Source organism: Aspergillus sydowii (genome assembly GCF_001890705.1).
Source record: "Aspergillus sydowii CBS 593.65 unplaced genomic scaffold ASPSYscaffold_4, whole genome shotgun sequence".
NCBI lineage: Eukaryota > Fungi > Ascomycota > Eurotiomycetes > Eurotiales > Aspergillaceae > Aspergillus > Aspergillus sydowii.
Window position 1 is genome coordinate 1991121 of NW_024467862.1, and position 14946 is coordinate 2006066.

Below are 14946 nucleotides of genomic sequence, written 5' to 3' on the forward strand. Positions count from 1 at the left end.
AAAAGAAATTCGGTGAGAAAAAAACACTATAGTTGACACGTCCGGCGGGCGAACTTGATTGAGGAAATGAGTTTATTTTGCAGTAAAGAGACTGGGTGCAGGTCGCTAGAGAGGGAGAGGCAGGCAGGACGCAAGGGCGACCGGTGGAGCGCGGAGAAGGAGAGTGATTGAGGAGAAGTGATAGTTGAGATAAGGGGAGAATGATTCAGAGGAGCACGGAAAGAGAAGATAGAAGAGACAGACAAAAGGAAGGAAAAGCAATGGACAGGGCTGGTTGGTGTGGTAAGGATTGACGGGGAAAGGAAGCAGCAGAAGGGAGATCGAGGCAGTCGGTCACAAGATCAGGAGAGACAAGCATTAGGCCGTCACTACGGAGTATAATTTCATAAAAACAGCCATGGGGCCTGTTTCCGCCAAGGGTCCGAAGCAGCAGCCCAATAGCCACGGGAAGGCACGAAAAGAGCTGCCAAGGGTCGGCAGGCTCCTGAATCTGAGTCTCGACTCCGTCCAGCTCGACACTCCAGCCGCTTCCGTTCCTTGAGTTCCGTTCTCATAGCACAACAAAGTCACGCGACCTGAAAGTCACGTGTATACTGGTCAACAGGAACAGAACAACAATATTTATCATCCTCAACTACTCTCATCCGCACTTTCATCACACTTTCGTCACACGTATCATCAATTATCATCGACTACAGGACATTTGTAAATGCATACGGTTCATTGTGGCCCAAGAGAGTCACCCAGACCCATTCACTGAAGTCCAGACTCCAGGGTCCAAGAGGTATAACATTCGCCAGTATCACTCCCCACCAAGGTATTTCAGGAACCGGTCACAAAATAAGTATGATGGCTCTCCACTGTTCCTGAGACACGGGCTGCCGGCCGTCCAAGTATCAGCAACCCCTAGATAAAAATAACGTCATCTACTTGGGCGCCGCCTTCGTTTTTGCACTCGTACAGACAGGCTCTTCGGCTCGACAAACCGCCTATTCTTGGTTTGGATGCCTATATCTACTTGACTTTCTATGAGCCCGGGGTTGGCTTCGAAATCCAAATCATATTCATGCGGGAAATCAAAATCCGGAACCAACTTGTTGATTTCGAGCAAATCGGTCCTGAATTAAATCACCCAGTTTCGACTTAGACGGCACTTGGAGGAACATCCGCGACAGAGTCGACGAATGGATTTGTTCAAGGAGAGCGGCCCATAGGTTGTTGGCCCCGGAAGAGACTTCGGATCTCGCAGCTGGGAGACCGCCACTTGCAAGTTGCGATCTTCGATCCTCGATACGATATTCGTTCAGCGACTTGAGACCCACCATGGATTGATCAATAACAACGCAAGCTATATGGACATTCTTTGCTAGGGTATAGTATTAATACAGGCTAGTATCGCTTTTGTGCCGTTTCTTAGGCATCGTCGCATATTCAGCCCGGCTATAACGAGCCGAATCGCGAGCTACAAGAGGATGTAGTTCTGACAGAACTCGGGGCCGAAGAAGAAAAGATCTAGTTAGGGCTAAGGCAGTTGTAGGGAACCCTGTACGGATACTGCGATCCAAAATACTCTCGGAAGGTCCATAGTCGATCGCACCTGCCTTTATGGTTGGGCGAAGGTCAAGCAAGATACTTGTCGAATCAGGAAGTCGCAATGGACTCTGTAGACACCATAATAGGAAGGGACCCTGATCTCTACCTGCATGCAAAGTGCAGCGGAATTTGTCTCGTCTGTCAAAAACCCGAAGGAGCCCACAAACCATGACACCATCTGGTGACCAAGGTAAGGGACTAGTCGGTGAACTAAGAGTCTGTGCCACTGCCCTGATTCGTCAGCGATTCCTCCTTGTGAAGGTTGTTTAATGACGATCCGGGGTTGGAGTTTCGCCGAATTTATTGGAGATCGGGGCTGCTCTGTGCCGTGCGGGGAGCCTCGGCAGGGAATGAATCGAGCTATTGAGGGAAGATAATTGCAAAGCAGGACAAATTATTGGAATCCTTACTACACTGATCCAAGGACGCTGCTAGGATGTTAGCACGTTGGTCCTTTTTGCCGCAGTAAGTGGAACTACGCCCGCAATGAGGTCAACATTGATAAGAGGACTTGGTATGGTTTGAGCAAAGAGGTCTTTGAGAAGTTGAGGCAGAATGGTGTATAGGTCTAAGGGCCAATTCAAATGGGGAGAATGTCAGGCGGGATGAAGATATACTGTACGCTCCACCCACAGTACCAAGACCGCCAGAATATTGCAGCAGCGGATGCTATTCCTGTTGCGTTTTAGCTGGGCGGCGTACTCGAGCTGTTATTCGACACTATTAGAGTCGCTCTTAGGAAGCGTGTAGATACTGGGACTGCACTGGTATCCACGGTGAGAGGTCGGAAAGGGCCATACATCTGCAGACGTTCGAACGCCAGATGTATCGACTGTGAGGATAGTAGCCCGATATGCAAACGAAATACGTCGTGGGTACAACGCCAGAGGAGTATTCGGGCGCTGGAACTGCAAGGACCAGTTTCAAAGGGCATGACATAGTGCATAGGCCGGCCTGCAGTCATTACTCTCCCCGGGGTGCATTATACCGTAGCTGACTTGCAGCCCTAACTGGATTGGCCCCGCATGGCCCCGGATTCCGGACTAGGGCAAGTTCCAGAATGCACTGTAAGGCCGTACAATACACGGCACCCATGGCAAATGCCTTAGCCAAGCCAATATCATACCCAAGAATCTCGGGCGAAGCTGTCCCGACCGTTCTCTTCCTCTTGACTGGAAGGATCCAGCTGCTGGCGAAACTCGTCAGCCGAAGTGGGCAATACTCGGAGAACCCGAGGGCAGTATTGTGAATGAAAGGGTATAAAATGCGCAAGAAGCCACCTTGGTTAATCCTATAGGGAGCCTGGAATTGCGAAGAGATATATCTTTCGCTGATCCCTGACAATGCATCTCAACCATCTTTCAGCTTTGGCGAGTGCTGCTGCTCTTCTGTCTCTGTCTATTCATGTCCAGGCGCAGCAGCCATTCCGCGACTGGAAGAAAGCATATGATGCTGCAGAACAACAAATCATGACATGGTCGACCGAACAAAAGGCCAACATATCTGTCCGGGGTGGCACCGCTCCCGGTTTCGTGCCGTTCGAGCCCAGCGACGGTTAGTGATTCTAATCTTCCCGCACTACTGTCCTGTCCACAGTACCTGACTTCATCCACTACTGCTAACATCAACAAAACCATCTAGGACCTACAGGCGTCTCCGGCGGACAAGGTGTCTCCGGCTGGGTTGGTGGCCAGACTATCAGCAGTTCCTGGAACCGCTCTTTAGTTGCGGACCAGTATGCGCGGATGGCTGTGGAGTTTCGTGAGAAAGGCTATAATATGCTATTAGGTCCGTCCACGGGTCCTCTTGGAAGGAGCCCGTACGGATCAAGGCTCTGGGAAGGACTTGTAAGTTACACTGTATTAGACACTAAGTTTTCTCAACCTGACGGGGTTTAAAATCTAGGGCTCTGATCCGTACCTCAATGGGAAGATGTAAAGTTCACTCCCGCTCAATTTTCAGTGGCCTAGTGCTAGTTTATGTCTAACGAACCTTTTTATCAGGTTTGGAGTAGGCGTGAAGGCTATTCAGGAGCAGAATGTGATTTCTTGCGGTAAACATTATATCGGTATGGCTGTTGTCACCGGTTGGATATCAGGCCCAGACTGACAGAGATATAGCCAATGAACAGGAGACCAACCGTACATCCTACGATAGCGATGACCCTCTGATGCGAACCTCTAGCAATCTAGATGACAGGACCTTACACGAGCTTTACCTCTGGCCCTGGATTGACGGCGTTGCAAATGGCATGGGCTCCGTCATGTGTGTTATGAACCGAGTCAACGGGGTCATTGGTTGTGAGAATGACCATATAATGAACGGTGTATTGAAGAATGAGACTGGCTTCCAGGGTAAGTCTATCTATTAACGACACCGTACAAATGCTTATGTTTCCAGGCTTCATCGTCCCCGATGTCACTGCGCCCATAAACAAAACCGCCGGCCTCCTCGGTGGCCTTGACTGGAACTCAGGGTATAATATCACCGAGATTCTCGCTGCCATCAAACAAAGCGATATTCCCGAGAGTGTCATGGCCGAGCACGCTTTACGGATCGTAGCGACGCAGCTTAACCTCCTTGAACCCCCAGAGCAGTATCCATCGCCGGCAGACACAGAGACCCTCAACGTCAGAGACCCCGAAAGCAAACACTTCATTCGCAGGGCTGGGATAGAATCCATCGTCTTGCTAAAGAACAAAAACGGAACACTTCCACTCCGCAACCCAACCTCCATCGGCATTTTCGGCAAAGACGCAGCGAACCTGGCAACCGGGCCAAGCCCTAAAATGAACTTTGCTACTTTCGATGGAGATACCTACGATGGGCACCTCATTACAGGAGGCGGAAGCGCCTCGCCTGCGCCGTATGCTGTCTCGCCACTCGACGCCCTTACTGCAAGAGCTGCAGAGGGCCGCGGGTTTAACTACCGGTATATCATTTCAGATAACTGGACAGTCACGCCTCCGCCGGCCACAGGTGATGGCTTCTTCCAGAGCTTCGAGGTCTCTGTTTCCGAGTACGCCTCGGAGTCGGAATACTGTCTTGTTTTCATCAATGCCTTTGGCAAAGAGGGTGCAGACCGACGCACGCTTTCTGACCTGGTTGGAGACCAGCTCGTCAACGATGTCGCTGATTACTGCAGCAGGACGATTGTGGTGATGAATAATGCTGGAGTTAGACTTGTTGATGCCTGGATTGACCATCCGAATGTTACAGTGCGTGACTCTCTTCTGCAATCGTGTTCAATGTAAAGACTTCAAGTTGTTTGTTTATTGACCTGTTCTTTTCTAGGCCGTCCTCAACGCAGGTGCCCTGGGCCAGGAAAGCGGCAATGCCATCGTGGATATCCTTTTTGGCGACGCGAATCCCTCAGGGAAACTGTCGTATACTATTGCAAAGAACGCCAGCGACTACAATGGACAGATCTGTGAATGCTGTGAATGCGACTACACAGAGGGTCTGTACATCGATTATCGCCATTTCGACCAGGCAGGTATTGAGCCGCGGTATGAGTTTGGGTTTGGGCTTTGTATGTCTTACCTACCTCCCCCAAGTACTTTGATTTTTTGCGTGAGGTGTTGTGGATGTGTCTGATATAATGGACAGCTTACACAACGTTCAACCACTCCAACCTGGACATCCAACTCACTTCAGAGTCTGATACGGTTTCTTCTGTGAATCCATACGCCACTGGGTCGGTAATACCAGGCGGTCCTTCAGATCTATTCGACGAAATCCTAACCTTATCTGCCGATATCACGAACACAGGCGATGTAGCCGGAGCAGAGGTCGCACAACTGTACCTTTCCTTCCCGGAGGCTGCGAAGGCACCAGTGCGTCAGTTGCGAGGGTTTCAGAAAGTTTACTTGGAGCCCGGGGAGATGCAGACGCTTACGTTTCCCATTCAGCGGCGGGATTTGAGCATTTGGGACTCGGGAAATCAGGGATGGAAGATTGAAGGAGGAAGTTTTACTGCGTGGCTTGGTAGGAGTAGTCGAGACTTTACGAGGAGTGTCAATTTTGATGTTTTCACAGCCTAAGAGCTGCCCAAGCTAGGGTTAGAAGATTGGTCTGGTCTGAGGTGGCTAAGTTTCTGAGAGGCGCTTGGCAAATGGATTTTGTAGTGGCTGAAGAAAGAAGATTTTAGGAAGTGAATTGGATATGTCTACTAGATACTAGTAATCCGAAAGGCCATTGGCGTAATGTAAGAACAAAGCACGCGCGGCATTGGATTGCATTGATCTCACAGCACCACTGCTTACTGCTCATCGCAATCATCCTCTGCCTGTGCAACTTGTGTAACCGTCACCGTCTCGACAGTTACTGGAATCTCTTGATTCGAGTTCGGATTCGAATTTCCCCCCTGGCCCTGAGTCTGCGTTGGTTCCTGCACTTGCTCATCGCAATCCTCTTCTGCCTGCGCAACCTGTGTAGTCGTGGCCGTCTCGACATTGGTTGAGGTCTCTTGATTTGAGTTTGAGCCCGAGTTCGAATTTGAATTCCCTCCCTGTTCCTGAGTCTGTGTTTGTCCCTGCACTTGTACATTGCCCTGTCCCTGGGTCTGGCCCCCTCCGCTGCCATACTGGTTCCAAAGCCAATCTATGAGATCCTGTAGGTTCCACAGATCTTCGCCCGTCGTCGTGGTGACGGGTGCTGTAGTTGGCGTTGAGCTAGGTGCGGCATTGTTGGTCCAGTCGGACGCTGATCCCGACGCGGAACCTGAATTCGAACCTGAGCCCCAGCCCCAGCCCCAGTTGCCCCAATTGCCCCAGTCGCCGGTGCCAGTTCCAGTTCCAGTTGCTGTTCCAGTTCCAGTGCCAGTGCTAGTGCCTGTGCCGTCGCCACCCCAGGGCCAGTCTGAGCCGGTGCCGGTGCCAGTATCACCGCCATCATTGCCGCCAGTGTTGTCAACAGTGTCACCGCCCGTTCCCGTTGTACCCGTAGGGGTGGGTTCTGGGGTATTGGTGGGTTCTATTGTTGTCGTTGTTTCTGTGGTGTCGCCCGAGTCGCCCGAGTCACCTCCAATGCTGATGCCAAGATCAACGTTGAGTGCCGTTCCGATAGTAACGGAGTCGTCCGCAGCACACTGTAGGTATACGGCTGCAAGTATTGTTAGTTAAAATCAGGTATAATACCAGAAGGAAGCGTCGTACCAGAAGCATAGTAAGCAAAGTTATCAGCGTTGTTCAATGAATCCTGTGTGTCCAAAGACAAGACAGTGTCCCAGCCATAGCCGACATCTTCGGTTCCGGGGCTATACAGGGCACTCGCGTGCGAGTACTCGTGAAGTGTAATAGCAGCTTGGTCGAGGTATCCACAGTAGTTGGAATCCCTGGTGCTGGTGTAGTAGCCGGGGCAGTTGACAACCTTGTTAAGAGAGGGATAGGTCATGGCCGCAACGTTTGAGGAGCAGTAGTCATCCGCAGTAGGCTCACAGTAGTACGTGAGTTGACCTGTCGTTGTTGCTTCCTTGGCAATAGCCTCGAACCGACCAGCGACTTCCTCGATATCTGATTCAGAGGTAGTTTTGAAGAACTTTTGAAAGAGAGTGCTGCCTGTGCGTGCGTCTTTGGCGGCCGCAGTCGCCATTTTAGCAGCTCGAAGGATGGCATCTTGTACTAGAGCTTTGTTATCATCTGAGCATTCAAGCACAGAGCGTTGCTCCATGCGACGTGTGAGGCCCGCTGGCGCGGTGAACGAAATGTTGTTGGATGTATATTTGGCGGTCCTAAATTTGTTCTTATTTTCTAGTGTAGTATATTCGAGGGCACCCTTGGCCACGGCTGTGTATTCCTGGCCCGGGGTAAGATCGTAGAGGTCAGCGATGTCGAAAGTGGACGCGACTGTGCTGTTAGGTGCGACTTCAACGAAGCCATCGGCAGTCAAGTGGGCGAGTATGTATTCGACATGGGCTCCGATGAATGTTGGGTCTGAGTCTACTATCATATTAGGAAGATTCTCCATCGGTTTAGTGGAAGGGGACACCAACCGCCGCCCTGGACGATGACCTTCTTTGTTGGGACATGATCAAGGATACCACCTCTTTGAGAGAGCCGAACGCCCTCCGAGCCTAGGTTTGTGATTTCGGCCCTAACCGTTGTGTTTCCAAGAGACTCTATTGTAACGTCAAAAGAGGGTTGAGCAACATCCTGCGTTGCTCCCGGGGCCTGCCTGGGGATCAAAATTGGCTTTCCAGAAGCCAAGGTCAGAACTGCCAGCAGATAAAAGAAAAGAAAGAGTGCCATTTTAAGGAGGGGATGGCACGGTCGAAAGTAATAACTGAATGAGCGTCTGGCGATCCTAACCACATTGTAGCCTGTTCATCGGCTTATATACTGCTGGAGCGAACCTCATGACTCCCGCTACGGAGCATAGATTCAAAACGCCTAGAGGACAAGGTGTTTCAACGGCTTTGTATCGTGCGGATTCGAACAATCACGCTAAACTTGGCAAAATGGCTATTATCACGAAAGTGAGACACTGGTCTTTGTGTATTGGGAAGAGCGACCAATTGGCAGTGCCGCCGTGCTCCCGGTATCTCAGGGTCTGGGTAGCGCGGCGGGACCACTGGCTAACCGACGTTGCCGGTGCCTCTTCACTCTTCAGACATGAAACACGACAGAAAAACAACCAATCAGCTTGCGACCGCACTGACAACGGCCAGATGTAGGCTGCAGCGGAAGGTTGAAGATCTCCGATGTTGACAGGGCCGTGTGGAGATTAAGGAGTCCTGAAACACGGCTTGGCAGTATCGCCAGCCGCCTGTAACAGACTAAATCCTCCCATATCTCCGAATTTCCTGCCTCGAACGGAAGTAGCAAGGGAACAGGTTCTAATTCGTATTCAGGTTGAATTCGAGCGGCAAATCATGGAGGTTCCCCCGCGCTGGCCCCCCTGAAGATTATCCTGCAATTCGGGCAATTAATATACTCACTACACAAAAACTTGGCAATTTGGCAAGCATAATTAACCATTTTGTAGATCGTCGGTTATCGTAATATTCTTGAACTCGTTGCTGCCACCGAGCTGTCAAGCTCGAACCTTTGTAAGGATCGTCGGACCTGCCATAGCTACTGAAACAGCTGAGGGCGGCAAACAGAGATCGTATGGGGCAGATGTTTTAACGCAGTGTCAGTCGGTGTCTCCGAAAGGTCAACACATAAGAGCAAGGACCATCCCAAGAAGGTCTCCAGCTCGTTATGTTCAGTAACAGAAAAAGCCAAGTGCACGGCCGAGTATTGGAGGAGCGACCACAAACAAAAGGAGCATGGCCAAGGGAATCCTTACCCCTAAGTTTGGCCACTTTTCATCTGTCGGACATTCAGATTTACTCGTTTACTCGACATCCAGCCCTTCCAGGCCTTGAAACGGGACGCAGCCTCCTCGTCGCCCGGGGTGCAAGGCCAGTTTTCCAGCCCCGATGGGCAGGTTTCAGGCATAATCTTGGGCACAGCATGCCAAGCGAATCGTGAAGTCCCATCCATATACACCGCATCCCCAGAACGAAGCCGTATAACCTCACATCCCATGCTGTCGTCATGGCTGATGAGGAAAAGGCCGTCGCAGCCGAAACTAACACTAATAAGGCCGGCATCGCATTCCTCGCTGACGTCGCGGTGAGGGCTAAGGGTATTTCCTGGAGAATACAGATTCAAGATGGCGGCTTCGGGCTCTGTTTCTGGGAAGGCCGCTCGCAGAAGCCCCGCAATGTCTTCAGGGAAGGGCGGAGGGCGCTCCGCTGGGTAAACCTTGGCAGTCCAATCGTACTGCCCACCGAGAGTGGCCCAGCGGAGTTTCTTGTTCAATACATTTTGCACACTTAGCGGTTTGTGTACCTCTGGGTCCTTGGGTGATAGAATTCGAGTTTGGTCGTCCTCAAAGAAAGACATTGCTTGGTCGCTCAAAGCGAAACTGCCAAGGGTAGTCGTATGATGATATTCAGGAGTGCCATCTGATTGTACAGGGTAGGTGACATCGTAATGGAGATGAAGGTTTGTCTTGTGCGCGCTATTCGAGAGATCCCGGTGGAACAAACGGTTGAGCAGATCTATTTGAACTGCTGGTGGGAAGAGCGACGGGACCATGAGAAGACCTATAACGCATCAGCGGATTCCAGCCATCGGGTAGTGCACTGCTGACCAGTAACGGATTTGTGGGTGAAAACAGGAATGCTTCGCTGAAGTTCTTCAGTCCGTCCGCTTGCAGTCGCGAATTTGTCAATGGCCGGTTGAAGATCTTCGGTAGATATCATCCGCACAAGTGTCATGCAGCTAGGTAGATCGTCCGAATCCAAAGATTGCAAGTCAACAATCCTTGCATCGGCGTCAATTTCAGACAGAGAGGTTTTCTGATACTGCTTGTAGCGCAGCCGTACAGACTCCGGTGGTGCCTCGTGGGCATTGAGGTTGGTAATACGGGCCATATTTGGTAATGTATAGTCATTCAAAGATGTCATTCAGTATGTATCAGACATTTTATTTCATGGTACCGACGATTTCCCCTCGAACTGACAGTGCCTCGTCGTCTAGAGTTGGTGGATAAATTTGGTTCTTTTTTGGCGGGATATGTTTACGGAAGGCAGAATTATAGACCGCCCTACATTCCGCCTGCCAAACAAATCCCCGCGATAACGGACAGAGCTCGGAAGAAGAGTGCTGTTTTCTCTCGATTTCTGCCTGGGAAGAGTGTTGGGAGAACTATTGGACTGGTATTGGACAATATATTCTGGCAGCTCTGGAAATCGTCAATCAACATGTGTCACTCTCTGAAGCTTGGGCTGCCAGATTGATCAGCCATGATAGCGTGGTTCCACCATCCACCCCGCAACCAAGGCCTGGACGCCCCGAAACAACGTGCCATTATGCCTGCGCCACTCGCAGTTCCTCCGGTTACTTCCCGGAGTACCTATGTGCTTGCAAAATCCTAAGGTTATCGACCTGCCTTTTTGAGAAATAGTCTAGCTCATCGGTGGATGGAGGGTAATAGCCGGATAAGAGGTGATATATATTGATAACCGAGGCCGCCGCATGGGGCTAAACAAGGAAACCCTTTTCAATTTCAAGTCCCAGTAACTCTTAGTCTACCTTCAACATGACGGTCACACCCTGGAAACCCCTGGCAGACGCTAAGCGCCAGTCGATTCTCGACGCAATTCCTTCTAAGTGGAGGATCCAGGAGCCAATTCCCGCTGCCGCAGCGCTGCGGAACGTGACAGGAGCGTATATCCAGCAATTCCTCACCCCTCGAGAAGTCGAGATCACGGAGCTCGACGCGTATAGTATCGCTGACAGAACGACTACCGGAGAATGGTCGGCCGTTGAAGTGACTGAGGCGTTCTGCCATCGAGCAGCCCTCGCTCACCAGCTTGTATGTTTGTCTTTCGATCTTCAACGACAATGACTGATGATAGTGTAGGTGAATTGTCTGCACGAAATATTCTTCGATGCTGCTATCGAGGACGCAAAGCGATTGGATGCCTATTTCGCAGAGCACAAAAAGCCTATTGGGCCTCTGCATGGCGTCCCGGTTAGTTTGAAAGACCAATTCCACGTGAAGGATGTAGAAACTACAATGGGCTACGTTGGCTGGATCGGCACGTTCCAGGGGCTGAAAGGCGACCCTAGGAATCGAGTATTCGAAAGCGAACTCGTTCGTGAACTCCGCACCCTTGGGGCTGTTTTATACTGCAAGACCAGCGTCCCCGCGACGCTGATGTGCGGAGAAACAGTCAACAATATTATTACTTACACAACAAACCCGAAGAACAGACTTCTCTCCAGCGGCGGTAGTTCAGGTGGCGAGGGAGCACTAATCGCCCTCAAAGGATCGCCTGGCGGATTTGGTACTGACATTGGTGGGAGTGTGCGCGCACCTGCAGCATTCAACGGGTTGTATGGGATTCGGCCTTCTTCAGGGCGTATGCCGTACGAAGGCGCTGCCAATTCGATGGACGGCCAGAATTCCATCTTATCGGTCATTGGGCCGCTCGCTGGTACAGCGCGCTCGCTGCAGTTCCTTTTCAAGGCCGTTCTTGGGCAACAGCCGTGGCTTTATGATCCGCTCGTGCTTGAGCTACCCTGGAGGAGTGAAATTGAACTGGACACACGGCGATTAGTGGAACAGTCTGCGAAAGATCCTTCCAAGCTTGCGTTTGCGATAATGAAGGATACTGGGGTTGCTAAGCCTCATCCTCCAATTGCGAGAGCTTTACAGATTGTTGAACGGAAGTTGAAGCAACTCGGTCATACAGTAAGAAGAATTAACATGTGCTCTTCAAAGGCAGATCTGATGGATGATTTAGGTCATCGAATGGACCCCTCCTTCGCACATAACAGCCGATGAGCTTGCAGTATGTCGCTCAAAACAACCTGAACTCGGCGTACAATGTTGCTAACAACCCCAGGGTGCCGCTTATAGTATGGACGGGGGCGCAGATGCCGAGTATCACCTCGGCCTCGCTGGGGAGAAAACCGCACCGCAAGTCATACTGTCCACCGGACTTCCCCAAAAGACAGCGCAAGAGGTTGCTGGAATCAACGTCGCAAAGCGCGAGTACCAGAAACAGTACATGGACTACTGGAACTCCACATCTCAATCCACTGGTACGGGGAGGCCAGTTGACGCCGTGATTTGTCCCGTTGCGCCCCATGCAGCAGTGATACCGGGTCGCTATGACTATGTTGGATATACCTCGTTTCTCAACTTGCTGGATTACACCAGTGTAGCGATCCCGGTCACGCATGCGGATAAGAATGTCGATGTAGCGCAGCCCCGGGAGTTTTTGAGTGAGGTTGACGAGAAGCTGTACAATGGCTGTAAGTACACCTGTCCATTTCTAATGCTGCGGCGCTGATGGGATTAGACGATGCGGATGTGTATCATGACGCGCCGGCTGGGGTCCAGCTGTTCGGGCGGCGACTGCAGGAGGAGAAGATGCTTGTGTTGGCAGAGTACGTTGGAGCCGTTGTCAAGGCGTGATTGGACATAGATGTAAATATACATGAAGTAATGCGGACAATAAATGCAGCCTCCAGCAGCCTGTTAGTGTTTGTAGAGATCGCGCCTGGGGACCGAAAAGCTTGGCGGCGATCATCGTTCAAGATTCTCGTGTCGCCTTCAACTTCATCTTCAGCCTTTGTCTTCCTCCGCCTCTCGCCTCTCCTTTTCTCTCCCAACTGTCCCTTTGTCGGCTCCTTCACACGCTAGACTTCCTTTGTTTCGGATTGTCCATTGCATTCTCCCTCTTTTCAGCTTTCCTTTTTTCTCGTCGTCCTCCTGTTGGGCGGCCCTGGTCCGGCTCAGCCAGTCTCACCCACGCCCTCATGCATCGTCGCCCACCTGCAGAATTGACCTAACGCTGTCTTTGTTGTTTCACGCTCACGCGTCTTCGTTAAAGTTCCACCGCGACCGCCCCTTTGTGGCCACCAGAAGCCTCGCGCCCTTGTGCTACCATGGAAGACGGCGCGTCGACTCGCCCAGCCGAGTCTCCTGGGGACTCTGGCCCCGGCGAAGAAAACCAAAGCCTCGCTAACTCGTCGAAAAACCAGCAGTCCCAGAAGGACCGAAAATGCCAATACTGCAACCAGGCATTTACCTCATCCTCCCTTGGCCGACACCTCGATCAATTCCTCTTCAAGAAGAAGCCCGACGGTATCCACGATGTCGAGGAGATCCGGCGCATTCGCAGTGGAATCACCCGGCGACAAGCGCGGACTTCGACTGGCAAGCGGGATACTCCTGAGCGGGGTTTGGCGAAGGGATCGTTGGATTCACACCAGGCTGGGGAAGCCGGGGGCAAGGGTCCCATCCGGATGATGTTCAACACGCCAACGTGGCATGCGACCGGTGTGATCAACGACATCCCCAACCCGAGCCAGTCACAAGATTCTGCAGCATCTCGCTTCGCGGCTTCTCAATCCCGTCTCGGATCTTTAGCTGCCACGGATCTCGGGAATCGGGGCTCTCATGCTAGTAGCCCGGATACCGTGAGGGCACTGGAGCTGGCCCTGCGCGAGGTCTTGGATAACATCAAAGCTGCGACGTACGTTTCATTTCTTGCTTCATATTGATTTTATCTAATCTGCTTGCCTTCTAGCTCGAGAACGCGACCGCGTATTTCACCCTTTGAATTCGATATTCAGGTCCAGACGTTCCCTTCCCTCTGCCTACAATTACTACCCCCGCCTCCGACGCTGTTCGCACCTAATCCGTTCCCATCGGCCGCCTCCTTTCCGATTGATCCTCCGGGGCCGGATCATCATGCAATGGTAAGCGATGCCATCCGTTCGAAAATTGAGCAGTGGCAGCGCGATCAGCTGTCCGCCGAGTCGGCCAACAGCTCGCTGCCTGGAAAGTCCAGCCTCGGGATGGATCCGGGAACAATCCAGAGAAACGCGCAGCAGCACGAGGAATTGAGTTTGCGGCATCTCGAGCTCGCGTTCAAACATTGGGTGTCGCTCCCACATGAGTCGCGGAGAGAAGCCTGGCAACTTGAGATTATGCGCGCATTCGCGCGTGAATCCGAGAAGCGCAAGTCCGTCGACGACCAGCTTGCTCGCGTCCAACAAGAGGCCAACCAGCTGCGATCCCAAGTTGAGAAACTAGGCTCGTGTCAGTGGCCGCGAGAGTTCGCCCTCTTCCCCCCGGAGACACTGCCCCTGCCGCGCGATGCCGCCCGTGAGCTCGACGCCAAGGAGAGCCAGGTCAGCCCGAGCTCTGCGCGTTGGGACTACGAAAATATGGTTGCAAAGTGGAAGCGGGTGGTCATGCACGACCGGACTATCGGCCGAGTGGGCACCGCCGCCAGCCCTCTACCAGACGAGCCTGTCAGCGCCAACAGCGCGGACGCCAGACCAAGAACCATGCAGCCACCCCCGGCATCTACACACAGTCCCAGCGCCGGACCTTCGCCGGGCCAGCATCCCTCCTCGCCATATACGTCACACGAGAGCCCGAACTCGGGCCCGCAGGCTAAACGCCAGCGTCTCATGAACGGCCGCCATGCCAATGCGCCCAATGAGCCATCTGCAGGCTCAGCAACGCAGGGTGGCCCTGTCTCGTCTACCTGGAATGCGGATCCGAATCCGCAGCCACAGCCGCAGCCGCAGCCGCAGCATCTCGGGCACTCGACGCTTTCAAATCCTCCCCCGGCGTCTCCATCTTCAACTGGCTGACATTGACAAATCTGTCTGTGGTAGTAACTACGACCGTTCTTTCATAACCGCTTGGAACCAAACTCATTCCTTGTATATAATAAACATGTAGTCCGTACTAGCTAGCCGATTATAATCCATCTCAGTTATCACAACCTACCACACAATCAATTTCCTACCCAAGCTATGGTATCCAGTG

At 52.1% G+C, this 14946-nt stretch overlaps 5 protein-coding genes across 5 annotated transcripts; 3 read left to right on the forward strand and 2 right to left on the reverse strand.

Moving 5' to 3' along the window:
- Nucleotides 1-2747: 2747 nt before the first annotated feature.
- On the forward strand, nucleotides 2748-5916 carry ASPSYDRAFT_920065 (uncharacterized protein). Its single transcript, XM_040852586.1, has 8 exons — nucleotides 2748-3147; nucleotides 3235-3440; nucleotides 3499-3527; nucleotides 3597-3661; nucleotides 3714-3947; nucleotides 3994-4811; nucleotides 4888-5125; nucleotides 5203-5916. The coding sequence occupies exons 1-8, from the start codon at nucleotides 2937-2939 to the stop codon at nucleotides 5634-5636; spliced, it is 2235 nt and encodes a 744-aa protein (XP_040703859.1). The 5' UTR covers nucleotides 2748-2936; the 3' UTR covers nucleotides 5637-5916.
- Nucleotides 5855-7841, reverse strand: ASPSYDRAFT_57523 (uncharacterized protein; the record flags this gene model as incomplete). Its single annotated transcript, XM_040849381.1, has 3 exons — nucleotides 5855-6696; nucleotides 6750-7532; nucleotides 7586-7841. 3 exons carry the CDS (start codon nucleotides 7839-7841, stop codon nucleotides 5855-5857), a joined length of 1881 nt encoding a protein of 626 aa, XP_040703860.1.
- Nucleotides 7842-8885: 1044 nt separating this feature from the next.
- alkB (oxidoreductase, 2OG-Fe(II) oxygenase family) lies at nucleotides 8886-10018 on the reverse strand (the record flags this gene model as incomplete). The annotated part of the gene is made up of 2 exons (XM_040852087.1): nucleotides 8886-9688; nucleotides 9736-10018. 2 exons carry the CDS (start codon nucleotides 10016-10018, stop codon nucleotides 8886-8888), a joined length of 1086 nt encoding a protein of 361 aa, XP_040703861.1.
- A 177-nt stretch (nucleotides 10019-10195) lies between these two features.
- On the forward strand, nucleotides 10196-12635 carry gmdA (putative general amidase GmdA). Its single transcript, XM_040846852.1, has 5 exons — nucleotides 10196-10962; nucleotides 11011-11844; nucleotides 11897-11944; nucleotides 11999-12410; nucleotides 12458-12635. Exons 1-5 carry the CDS (start codon nucleotides 10687-10689, stop codon nucleotides 12571-12573), a joined length of 1686 nt encoding a protein of 561 aa, XP_040703862.1. The 5' UTR covers nucleotides 10196-10686; the 3' UTR covers nucleotides 12574-12635.
- A 411-nt stretch (nucleotides 12636-13046) lies between these two features.
- On the forward strand, nucleotides 13047-14768 carry ASPSYDRAFT_149662 (uncharacterized protein; the record flags this gene model as incomplete). The annotated part of the gene is made up of 2 exons (XM_040841932.1): nucleotides 13047-13636; nucleotides 13691-14768. The coding sequence occupies 2 exons, from the start codon at nucleotides 13047-13049 to the stop codon at nucleotides 14766-14768; spliced, it is 1668 nt and encodes a 555-aa protein (XP_040703863.1).
- Nucleotides 14769-14946: the final 178 nt, after the last annotated feature.